At 43.0% G+C, this 13,297-nt stretch overlaps 1 protein-coding gene across 1 annotated transcript in view; it reads left to right on the top strand.

Moving 5' to 3' along the window:
* The first annotated feature begins 2,958 nt into the window (after nucleotides 1–2,958).
* The window catches only part of RPS6KA3 (ribosomal protein S6 kinase A3), a 78,784-nt gene continuing 68,445 nt past the window's right edge, over nucleotides 2,959–13,297 (top strand). The window contains exon 1 of the mRNA XM_075705031.1: nucleotides 2,959–3,030. Coding sequence (XP_075561146.1) covers nucleotides 2,959–3,030 — 72 coding nt within the window. The remainder of the gene's footprint in view (nucleotides 3,031–13,297) is intronic.

The following is a 13,297-nucleotide window of genomic DNA, read 5'->3' on the forward strand; positions in this document are numbered from 1 at the left end:
TGTTCTTGGGTAGTAGCTCCTGTTAAAATCCTGATGCAGCTTTGTCCTTTATGAAATTTAAATGTGTGGTGTGATAATACTCAAACCCCTGAACAATGAAATGGCATACTTCTGCCTACCCTCCGTACTTCGGTGTCTGAGAAAAGGTCAGATTTCTATTGCTTGCAGCCCTCTTATATGCTAGTGCATAAGATCTGTGCCCTTGTTTTTTCTGGATTCGTAGGACAAAAGATAACCAACATACAACATTTAGAGATGCTAACTGAAATGTGACACCCACTCTCTTGCTAAAAAGAGTTTTTAATACAAACAAGTAATTTTGAACGTACCTATGGCAGGAAAGGACTAGACAGCTATGAAAGGCAAAGAGGAGATCATGTAATTTTTTATTTAGAGGAAGTAAGTCTTATCATACAAAGAGGGATTGCTTGAACCATGTTAAATGCAAGCTTAAGTTCAGGGTTTTTTTCCTGTTCTGGTTGCCACCTTTCAGCTGCTCAGGTTCTTCTCACTAATGGCACATCTCCGATGTATGTACCTGACTGTGTAGTTGATGCAGGTACAAATGCCTAAGCTTTGATAATGTCAAGCGAATTATCCCTGTGAGGGAATAGAAACTGATGTTTCAGTGGAAGGAAACATTTTTTTCATCATGGATTTTTACATGAATTCAAGGATTTTTTTTAAAAGTCCTGATTTGTGTGTCAAACACGTAAGGTACGACTGCTGCAAATATGAGTTTTCTATTCAACATTCCAGCAGCCAGTTTGAGACTGAAGTGAGCTGGTGCTGATCAGACTACACAAAAATTATTCCTTGCTATTAACATTATGCTATTAAGCATAAAGGCTGCCAAGCACTACTGAATTATCTGTTTTCTATCCCTGTGTTCTAAATTTCATACCAATAACTGGCCAGAGTTTTGCAAATTGCCCCTGTTTTTGAAGGAAGCGGTCCTGACCTCTCGCCAACCTTAAACTCTGAGGAGGTTGAGTTGCTGGGGATTTTTTGAGGACAACAGAAGGTAAAAAGGGTGGGGTTAGTTTTGATGTAGATCTATTCCCCGGTCTAATTCACCACGTGGCAGCACAAGCAATTGCACCACTTCAAAAGAGAGGCTGATGCAAGGGCCAGACTGAACAGCAGCGAGCAAGGGGAGGGCACAGCTGCTTCTCCTGGCAGTGGTGATGGCTTCAAGTGCTCATTCAGCTATGACCTTTAACTCCAGATATGGAAGTCTCTGTAGCACCAGCTGAAGTCTGATTCATTATGACCAACTGCCTATCCACTCCTTTGTACCTCTTTGTAGATAGGTATTTATGCTTACATGAATATAAAGTGGGATCAAAAATGCTACCAAGCAGAAACAGAAGTAGCCTGTGTTCATCAGAGTAGTGTGCACATGCACGCACACACACATTTTCAATTACTAGCTCTCCTACCATTCCTCCCATCCCCAGAAAAACTCCAAATATTTAAGGAATGTTAACCTGTCAAAATCTCGAAATGCTTTGGGACAGTGGGGGCTGTTGAAAACGAAGTGGCCTTCTCAAACACAGTTCTGAAAAATTTGGCTTCAACAGCAACGTGTCTGACACCAGTACCCATCTTCAGTTGCTGGTCTAATGTTTCAAGGATTCTTCTGCATCAGCCAAGCCATCTGACGTTGTAGAAGGATGGGTGTTTATTACAGTGCTTAACGTTTTAAGAGAACCATGTAAGACCACATACATTCGTGGATCTCGGTATATGTTTAAGTCAGCTGTTTGTGTACTAGCTAACAGCTGAGGATAAAAAGTAAAATAAGGGCTCTCTTCAGAACCTGCGGGGGGTTTTTTGGACAGCTTTATCTTCATGTCTCTTGGCCTGCAGAAGTATGACTTCCCCGCTTTGAGGCAACACTTACTCATGCAGTCCAACCACTACTTAAATGGTATTGCTGTAAAAACAAATTCCTGCATCTTGATTCCTTTCCCTCTTTGCCTAATGACATTCCGCACAACACTGCGTCTTCCTCCCCGTCCTCGCTCGCCTCCCAACTTCTCCATCCCCTCTTCCGTTCCTGCCGACAAACTTTCCGCCTCTCCCAGTCCCCCCAGCTCACCCCCCCGAGCAGCGGCAGCCCCGGCCGGGCTCCCCAAGCCCTTTCTCACAGCCCCTTCCCTTGGGGCTGAACCTCGCAGCGGCAGCGCCGAGGGTGAATCCCCGCACGGGCGCCTCGGCTGAAGAACCGCGCCTCGGCCGCTGCCGCCCTTCAACCCAGCGGGCCTGCCCGCCGCTGCCCGTGCACAGCGCTGCGCGAAACCGACCGAGGCCGGAGAGCGGCGCGGTACGGACGGGCCTCGACCCCGGGAGCCCCGGCCCCGCCGCCCGCCGTCATCGAGCGCCTCCCCCGCCCGCCGGCCAAGGGTGGCGGCGGCGGCGGCGGCACGGCCGCGCCCGCCACTGACCCGGTCCTGCCCGGGCCTCCCGCCGCGCCGCGCTCCAGCCTCTCGCCCGCGGCTCCGCTCCGCCGTGCGCGGCCGCCGCCTCCCGCTGAGCCGGGCGCGCCTCGCTGCCCCCGGCCCGGCCCGGCACCTGCGGGCGGGGAGGCCCGGCCCGGCCCGGCCCGGCGCGGCGGCAGCGGGCCCGCCCGCCGGTAGTGCGCGCAGGCGCCGTGGGCCGGGCAGGTAGGGCCCGGGCGCCATGTCGTGAGCGGAAGCCGGGCCCGAGCGGCGGGCCCAGGGGAGGGCGGAAGCGCGGCTCCGCCTGTGCAGCGGGGAGGGGGCGGGAGGAGGGACGGACGGACAGGCGGGCGGGCGGGCGGACAGACGGCGGCCGCGGGCAGCAGTCGCCGCGGGAGCCGCCGCTAGAGCCAGCCGGGGTGTCCCGCGCCCTCCGGAGGGCTCGCCGCCTGCCTCGCCGCCGCCGGGGTGCGGGAAAGAGGAGCGCGGAGGCTGCGGGAGCCGGGCGGGGAAGATGCCCCTGGCGCAGCTGGCCGACCCTTGGCAGAAGATGGCTGTGGAGAGCACAGCCGAGAGCAGCACCGAGGTACGGGGCGGGCGGGTGTCGCGGGGAAAGTTGCGAGGAGGGGACGGGAGCTGGGCTCCCGCTGCCGCCGCCGCTCGGAGGACGGGCAGAGTTTCCCTTCGCGGGCGCTCGGGGCGGGCAGCGCCGCGACTGCGGGCGGGGGGCAGCGGCCCGGCGGGGGGGGGGGGGGGGGGGGAGGGGGCCGGGGCGCTGCGGGGCGCCGAGCCCCGGGGCCGCTCGGGCGGGTGGCGGGGGGTGAGCGCTGGCGCCCGCCGCCCGGCCGGCCCCTGCGCGCCGCTTCCTCCCCGGGGCACTGACTCACGGCCGGGACCGGCCGGGGCTCCCCCGCGCCGGGGCTGGGGGCGTGTTTCACGGGACCCGGCTGCTCCCGGCCCGCTCCCTCCCCTTCCGCCCCCTTCCCCGGGAGGGAGTAACCTGCTTCTGCGGCGGCGGCCGACTCGGGCGCTTTTGTTCCAGCGCGGTGTCTGGTTACTGTCACGGCGAGTTTCCCTTCCCGGGGCGGCCCCGCCGCCTCCGCAAGCGCGGCCCCGGGGCGGGGGGCCGGCGGCAGGGGGGCCGGGGCCTGCCCTCACCTTGCCCGGTGCCCTCGCCTTGCCGCTGCTCCCCCTGCAGCGGCCAAGGGCCGTCCCCGCCCGGCTGCCGCTGCCCCCTTATCTGAGCAGGATGGGGTTGTCTCTGCAGTTTCGCAAGCGTTTGGGAAACCGCAGGGACGTTTCGCATGGGTGAAGCTTTGCGCTCGGTGGCGTTTATGGGAACATCCCTGAGACGCGGCGCAGTGTGGTTTCCTGCTCTTGGTAGCGGGGGGTTCGTGTTGTGCTCCTGTCCTTGTTCGGCTGGACGCGTGTCAGCTTTCCTCGGCTGAGGCAACGAGAGTGGCTGGAAATGAGATTCGCTTGCATCCGAGGCCATAGATGCCTTCGGTTATTTTCTTTTTTTCCTACAGTGTACTACTGTGTTGGTTTGGATCTATGTAAACACTACACCTACACAGTCAGTCGTGCTTGCTCCGTGACTCTCTAGTAGCCCACAGTGCGTGTGCTGGTTTGCAACCAGACTCCCGTCTGAAAAGAAATAGCTTCCCCTGACAGTGCAGCTTCCACCTGAACCTGCTCCAGTTGATGTGCAGCCAGGCTCTGCTTCAAGTGCTGCTGATCTTGAACGGTATGGACTCGGGCCAGCTCGCAACAATTAGTCGCAAGGTTAGGACTTGGTCCTTAGTGAGCGGAGCAAAGAGAGAGAGAGACCAATGCAAAGTTTCTGCAGTATCGGAAGTATTTGTCCTTTTGATGTTTGTCTTGCCTTCCTTCTGCTTAAAGTGACTGCATCTCTGGGGGTCAGAAGAATCTGCAGTTCTGATCGGACAGGCAGATCTGTCTTTTAAATTCTTGCCAGTTACTGTAGTTACTTTTAAATTCTTGCCAGTTATTCAGTGACTTCTGAAGTGGTGATCTTGGATTTTTTTTTTTTTTTTTTTTTTAATGGGGAGTAACTACAATAGTAGTGTGATGCTTGGGGGCGGGGGAGAAGGTGGTAGGGGAGATGTTTCTGCACGACACAGACTAATGATTTAGAGAAGAGATCTTAACTGTTACTTTACTCTTCCATGCTCACTGCATGTAGTCCGTGTAACTTCAATAATGGTATATATACTGGAAAGGTAGTAGTAATAGATTGTTATTTGAAATGTGTGTATGTGCATGATTAATTATACTTTGTTACTTGTCTTAGTGTATTTCAGGCATGATTAGTTTTGAAACTGCTGTCAATAAACTTCTTGAAACAAGTGTATTTTACCTCCTCCTAAAAACAAATAGTTAAACACTTAGATTGACATGAGTCTACAGCAGTTTATCATCAAAAAATTTTCTAGGACCACTAACAAAACATGAAACAGCAATGAACTTGACAGGTTTGCACCCTAAGGCTGTAGTCTAGAATAAACACTCAGTTCTTGAAAAGACCAGACTGTTCTGTAAAAGCTTCTCAGATGACCCTCAAAAGGTAAAAGGTAGACTGAGAAACGTTGCTTACCTGAAATGAGTCTTTAAGAAAACATGTTTTAGTAAAAATAGGTAAGTTTAAGTCAAATACATAAACAAATTACCTAAATACATAACTTACATTTTCAATGTGTATGAGTTTTGTTTATCTGTAGCATAGCAATATCCTAATCACAGAGCCTATCCTGCAAGAGTATCCTCGGGCAAAAATATTTTTTACATCCACCTGGAAATTCATTGTGATTTCAGTCATAGTTTGATTGTAATAATGTCTTTAGCTCTAATAGTGAGTTTAAGAGTTTCTGCTAACCTCTCAGATTTGCTGACACAGTTTTTGAAACGCTGTGTTATCCACATGGAATTATAAATTACTGAGCTTCAAAACTCAGCTCAGAAGCTTTCCTTATCTTAACAGCTCTGTGAGTTTTTATATTGTATTAATTTTTTTATTTGTTTCCCAGTGCAGTCCTGTATTTGGTTTTAAACTGGTACCACCGAGGAGGTGATTTGCTGTGATGTGTGAGCAAATTTAGTAGGAGGAATCAAATACCTTTAACTAGCATTACTTTGGAAGACAGTATAGTTAACCATCAACAGCTGCTGTAACTTAGGTGTACAGGACAGCAGATCTGTAGAACATGGTCCTTCTAAAGAAATAATGCAAACTTTTTCTTTAAAATATGGATTTATAGTTTTCAGAGATCAGCTGCAGGACTTCTGTTTCTACAGGTACAAATAGGTCAGTAATCCACATTGCATCTGTGACATTTTTTTCAATGTGTAAAGTTGTTAGACAAATTATGTTAAAAATAGTGTATATAGTATAGTGTGTGGTTTTGTTTTGTTTTTAAAGTTTCATGGTTGAAATCACGACACCTTTAAAGCCTGTGGAATGATGCTGTCTTTTATTTACTCAGGATCTACTCAAGATTTACAACAAGCAGAGGTTTGTTTTTCATGATGAGAATGTGCCTGTTATTTCAAGTCATCTGCTTTCAAGCAAATTAAGTATTGATGATTCGAGGGTGTATTTGAATGCCTGAATAACTATCCTGATCCTTTGATCTGTACACCCAGCTATGCATATTAATGTCAGCAGGAGGAGAATGAATATAGTTATGGCAACCAAATTTGGGACACCAATACGTTGAAAGAGCTGGCCATCATAAGGAGATGCCGTTGGCTAGACTTTCTGGGAAGAATTTGTGCCTTCTATCTTTAGGAGTTTTAATTTAGGTGCTCTAAATTGGCTGTGAAGTTAGTTCAGTTTTTTCTGCTGCTCTTGACAGGGTATTTATGATCACCTATTTTGGTGTCTAAATAGATGGTATAAATCCCCTTTCGCAGAATTCCTTGTTTTATCTTCTTTATCCAGAATTATTGAACCTTGCGTGAGAGAAGGGGTGCTAGCATTTAACAGTCATGCTGATACTTTAAAGAATCTGGTAAAATGTAATTTTTGCTTTGTAATTCCATTCTGATGTCAATATGGCATTCTCTATGTCAATGTATACTTCTGCCATGGAATCTGAAATTTATCAGATGTCTTGCCACCTGTAGCCACAAGGCTGTCATTGTGATTGTCTCTTTACATTCTGTACTAGTCTGTGTAATCAATGTTGTACTTATGTTCCACAGGAACAAAGGCTATATTTACAGTCATTTCTGGTATAGCCAACACAGGTGAGCAATTCAAAGCCGAAGTGGAATCACCTAAATGGACTGGTCTATGTGGATTTTGAAGACTATCCGTCATCTCTCCGTTAGAGGCAGAATTCTCTGCAGCACTCGGCTGTTGCTTCTCATATGTACCTGCTGTCAGTACAGTGCATTCTGAAGTCTGGGGTTTTCGCAGATCTGTGGAGTGACATTTTCTTACACTGGGTTAAAAGTGGCAATTGGCAATTTAATTCTCATCTAAATAAGTAGTATACCCTGTATTCCACAAACTACTGTGATAGAGAGACAGATAACAGATGTTATATATATGTAAATACTGCCTTGAGAAACATGTCATCTGCATGAAAGATGTTTAGGTGTGGGGTTTTTTTTTTCTTCAGCTTTTTCAGATCCTTAATGGTACAGTTTTACCTGCTCTGTTTTATAGTTAACACATTCCTACTATGTGACATAGTACTGATGTCCTGCTGTCAGCTGGTTGGGGTGCGAGGAGGCAGGTGCTTTACTCTGCTGAATTCAGTACCTTCATGCAGTATTGGGTGCACTCCGCAGTTCTTGGTTTCCTCGTAGAAGGTGTTGAGTTTGACTTCTTGGATTGTTCTGTTAGGTTTTTTTAGGACATTGGCAGTTCTTAGCTTGTAATTGTTTTGTTCATTATAGCATATGTAATATTTCTCGCCACAGCTGGGACGTCTAACACAAAGTAGATGTAAGCAGACTGACATGTTTAAAGGCATGTCTGTTGTCTTTAGAATTGATTGTGATCTGTCACACTAACTGTAGTTGTTTGTCATTTGAAATGCTCAACTTAGATTCACAATGATACATAGACTAAGGTGGGTGTTTAATTACTTCTGCACATCAAAAATAGCTTTATGAGTTGATTGATGTTGGCAGTTGGCAGATCTATCAACTTTAAGAACTCATTCAAGATACTGGGTTTGGGGTTGTGGGGGGTTTTTTGTGGTTTTTGGTTTGATTTTTGGGCGAGTTTTGTTTTTTGTTGTTTGGGGTTTTGGTTTTTTTCTAAATATAATTCGTAGCAGTATTCCAATAATGAAACTTCCAAGCAGTTTCTCAGGCAAGAGTAAAACCTTGGAATTGTTTTTTCAATCTTGGTGACTTTCAAGAGGGGAATGTTAATCAGTAAAACTGACTAAGTTAAAAATCTCTTTAGGAAATTTTTAAGTTTAGACAAACTGAAGTGGTTAATTACTGCAAGTATTGTGCTATATGCTTGCATACATGATACTGTGTTGCTTATTCTCACTTTATTCTCTGAAATAAGATTAAATGTCTCACCCACTGGGAATACAGGGGGAAAAAAATCCTGTGTAACAGATGGGAAAATGAGGCTCAACAGCTTAGTGACTCCATCTAGCATAATTCATGGGGTCTGTTCTAGAGCTAGGAGATTAACTCTGATTTCCAGGGACCTACTCCAGTGGCTCAACCACAAAGTTACTGCTAGCTCATTCTTATCAGTAACAATTACCATATGTTCCCTTTGATGCAAGGAACCCCCTGTGGTATGCTTAATGCTCCACTTAACTCTTCTTGGAGGAAATGTGCTGCTCTTTTTATTTATTTATTTATTGAGTGAAGCAATTCAATTGTGTAAAAAGTTAAATTAATTTAAAATAATTAAATAAGTTAATTATTAAAAATAAAAAGTTATCTTAATTAAATTAATCAAATTTCCATTTAGCATTTAATTTCAAGCATTAATTTATCAGAACATGCTTAACTATGTACGGAAGATGTGAAGAAATGGTATTTTGTTGTGATTTTAAATGTCCAGCAAAACATAGCTTTGAAAAATAAAATCTTCTTTGGCCTGAAGGCTCAAAAGGTGGTGGTTTCAGGATGTAATCAGACCATGCTGAATATTATTTGTATTATTCCTTACATAACGTGATTGCCAAAATTAGTTAGAACTTAGACTTGCATATTAAACAATTTTTTTCACTTCACAGGAAGTCTTTCTCCTCCTGTCTTCCAGCAGTTGCCATCTGTTGTATAGTCACCTTGGAAATCCTGAATTTTAGGAAATGGTGAAGTTGCTCCGTAGCTTAGTCTCTTTTCTTAGTAGAATTTATTAAAATAGCTAAATGGCAAAATGAGCATAAATGAGTAATGCTTTAGTGGTGCTAGAGTCGCTCTTAGGATAACGTGTGTGAGCAGAGAGGGAATTTTTTTTTTTTTTGTATGTGCAGCAATGATTGGATATATTGATGGAAGTGATTTCTGCATGCATATTTCTTTTTCCTCTGCAGCAGATAAACAGAGAATAGGTGGTGTGTTTTGGGGGGGGGGTGTTGTTGTTTTTTGGTTTTGTTTTTTTTACTAAGGCTGCTGAATTGATCTGTTAAGTGTAATAATTTACCACCCATATAGGTAGGGAACTAAATGAAAATTTCGCTTCCCTGTTTTTTTGGTTTGGGGTTTTGTTTTTGTTTTTTTTTTTTCTGAACAAATGAACATATGTGTTTTGGAGCTTGTTTTAGCTACAGAAGGTGGTTGGCCTGGACAAAGATTTTGTGATACTACGTGTCTGGCACCTTGGATAATTCCATGGCACTTGTCTGACTTCAAGCTGAGGTAATTCAGAGAATTAAACTCACTGAGAGCTGCAAACTTTTTTTTTAGTTTCCTTTTCTGACCTGACTTGGCACAGGGCTGGACAAACGCCCGTGCCAAGGAAAGTATCACAGTGGAGGAAAGGGGACTGCTTTTCTGTATTGTTAAACTATACTCTTGAGTCATATTAGATAAGAAGAAGGTGGTAGTGTAAAGTAGATAGGCTTTACGAAATCACGTAGTTAAAGTTGCCCAAGTATCCTAACTTAAGGAAGTTTGACTTTGTACCTATATGATCTGCATGTTAATGGCTTATATCTGAGGTTTATTGTCTACAGAGAGGCAAGTTTCAATGTCCTACTGTTTCTTTTAATACTCAGCAAAGGAAGAAGTCAGTCACCTTAGTCAATAAAATTTGGAATAAATTATGTGGAATTAATGTAACTTGAAGTAACAAAGTTTTATATAAAGAAATACTTGCAGTAATTTTATGTTTCATAAAAATACTCATAACTTTAGTTTTTTGTTTGATTTTAAAAAAAATTAAGGAGTTTTTAATACTTGTGTGTACTATTTTTAACATAATATATGCAAAATATATTTAATGTATGCTATGAGAGATCAGCTAAAGAAGTCTAAGATGATAGCTCACTTCTGCTACTTACATATAATAAGTTTTAATCCGATCAGGATTTAGGTAAGTGCTTTGGATCTGTGTGGCTTCACAGCTCAGGAGTTAGGGCACAAGTCATTAATTCAGATCCTATTAGAGCCTTATATTTTAGTTAAGCACTGGAATAGATTGTGAAAACTCTACTACTGAAGATTTAAGAAGGGGTTTGACATAAACATCTTGTGAGCGACGCTGTAGGAATAGCTGATCATGCCTTGGTGCACTGAGATAGATTGGATGACCTCTCAAGGTCCCGTCAGTCTATTTTCAACTATTTTTCTGCGGACCTACGAATTTTTTCTCAGGGTAGCTCATTGCTGCTTAGAATAGCAAGTTTGAGTGTGTACAGTTCAAAAGGCTTTTGCTGAATGTAGTTCCATGCAGCGCCTTATGTTGCTAACAGCAAATTTGTTATGAATGTTTCAGTGGAAATACTGTATTCTGTGCTGCTTTGAAACAAGACAGAAGCGTTGTTACAGCTTTACTCAATTCAAGGATCGCACGCTTTATCTGTCAGTTGAAAGTCCCTTGAAAACACCAGAGTGTAAGTGGTCAGATCTATATGTGGCCAGTGTTTTAATGACTAAATAATAAATAATACTGAAAGTTCTTGTGTGTTTTGAAATACTTATTTTTGGTATCCTAAACTTTATTTCAGATGGTTTAAATGGGGAAAAAGTTTTTTATTAAATCCTATAACTGTGCTTAAAAGTTGTTGGGTAAGTCTGGGAGTTTTGGTACCTGAAAACTAGGAATTACCTGGAAGAAACTTCAGGCTTATCCAGGTAATTTATTTAAATTATAATTCCAAAGCATAGTTACATCATTGCCTATGTTATTCATTGGCATGTTAAAACTTCTAGATAATGATTTTTAAATGGTGTGATTCAGACATCTTATCTTGTCTGCTTATTTCTGTACTCAAAACATCATCCTGCACTGATACACAGTTCATAATTCTTGATTTGTCCAATTGTTAAGTCTAAGAATATAACACTTTTTAAATTATATCTTAATTGGGGAGTATGGTTCTGCTAAAAGGCACCAATTACATGGAAAAGTCAATAGTTATATAATATACTGAACTCTGTTGATAGTATAAAGACTGGTTACTAACTTACATGCTCAAGCCCAGTATTAATAATTAGGAAATGTTGAGATTAGTGGTGGAAGAATTATACCAAAAGCTGTAACTGGTATCAATTTCATAAGGGGTTTTAAAATAACTGACAAACATACTTGGGTAAAAAAGTTGAAATATTTGGCAGAGAGGCTACTTAAACATTCCAAAATAGTCTAGCAATAGTCTAAACACAAAGCAGAGATGTTTTGGGGGAGGAAGAAGACATATGGTGGTGTCTAATATCAAAGAACCTTTGTGGACAAACTTACATCCTTCAGAAAAAAATTCTATTAGAACTGTCGGGAAGAACATAAAGTTCAGCAGGGTAAGTCCTAATTAGCAGAACATTGTTTGCAAACACAATGTGAGAATGGAGATCGTATACACCTGACGTTTTTAGGTTTAGTTTAGTATCTGTAGTATTATTGGTGAAACTAATGGGAAGAATAAGAAAAAAACGAGCACTACAGGAAGCATAGTGATTTGTCCACTTAATATCTCAATTAATATGGTTTAGATACCTGTAAAAAAACTGTGTGATGGGAATGGTGGGTACCTGACATTACTGTTAAAATAAGATATTCTGCACCAAATTGGTAAGTTCAAATTGCTGTTACGGGTGCTAGATGGTGTATTTTACATACAACATTACCCATGTGGGTCCAGTGCTAATTGGAAGGACAGATGGAAATAGCAGTAGGTTTATTGTGTAGGTGCCCAAGATAGTACAATTTTGCCAGACTTCTGAGGTGAATTGGATCTCTTGCAGTAAATGTTGGAATCATAATTAAAAAAAAAAAAAAATTACAATTGACATTAAGACTGTAGATCAATGTATAGTTTAGTGTGTAGAGTGCAGGATATTCCCTGCTTCACAAAAAGTGGCTGATTGATTGTGGGTGGAATGTGGGCTACATTTCTTGATGTACTCATTTCTTACAAATGATTTAGTATGATTATATTTTCTCAATACCAATACCCTAATATACACAACTACTTGCTACCTCTTGGTCCCTTCCAGTGCAGTTATTTATAGGTGTGCGTTACTGGTCAAGAAGTGAAATAATCAGAATGGGGGGAGCCTTCTTTAAACTGTCTTTTTGCCAGGAAAATCAAGTACTTGGTTATATTCTAAGAGTTCAGTGGGTTTAAACCTGTAATTTTTGATTGCTAGAAGTATTGATGGTTGATTTCCTGTTTTGTAGTTGATTGACTTTTGTGTCAGAGGTTCTGTCAGTTTGTATGGGGGACATTCATGTACCAGCTGCCTGATGCAGATTCCCTGATGTTTGTCTGCTTTATGCTTAGTTAGAGAACCTGTAGGATCTCTTTTGTGTTCCTGTCCATGTGCCTTCAGGAAACCTGCTGGAACCCAACTGTGTTTAAGTATTCATTTCTACCAATTTAGTGAAATGTGGCAACAGGTTTAAAAGGTTTTGGGAGTGAAATACGTAGCTAACTTATGACTGCTTCCACTGGAAAACAGGAGATGGAATTTGAGTGGATTGGAAGAGCATTTTGAAGGGATGTGCATCCTCCTTTCATGGTGTAAATTGATTGCTGATGTGTTTAGGTGTAAGTAGAAACTTCCTGTGGTCCTTTTCTGTTATTTTTCTTATAGTTCTCTTGTGCTGTCATCTGAAATATGTTCTACTTTTGGAGCCAGAGTACTGGAAATAATCAGATCTTTGATCCATTCTGCTTGCTTAGCGTCCCACTACAGGATGAGTGCAGCTGAAGAATAATCAAGGTCTAGAGTCTCTGTCTTTTGAATTAGACCAATTTGTACATGTGAAAGATATATTCAGCCTTCTCTTATTCTGTATTCATCAGACTATTGTATTTAGTCCCAATCTGTTATGTCATTGAGACATGCCCTTGGTTCTAGTTAAATACTAGAGCAAGTCTACACCCAGCAAAATGGAACTTATTTCATTCACTCGCCTCTTAAGCATGCTGCTGACCTCCTCGCTCCAAAGTGGTTTAAATATTGCCACTTCCGATAGGAACTTTTTGGCTTTACATTTTAACTCATGAGGCAGGCAGTAGGCTTTGTAGACTTTCTGAGTACACAGCTGCTTTCCATTTAATAGTATCATATACCAGCAAACCATAAATCATATATACATATTCTTCTTTACCTTACATGGCTCCAACTGTTCTGAGAAAAACTGGTTCTACCATCCAGTGATTCCTTTAGCATAATCATTG

The sequence above is a fragment of the Pelecanus crispus genome, chromosome 1 (genome assembly GCF_030463565.1).
Source record: "Pelecanus crispus isolate bPelCri1 chromosome 1, bPelCri1.pri, whole genome shotgun sequence".
Classification (NCBI taxonomy): Eukaryota; Metazoa; Chordata; class Aves; order Pelecaniformes; family Pelecanidae; genus Pelecanus; species Pelecanus crispus.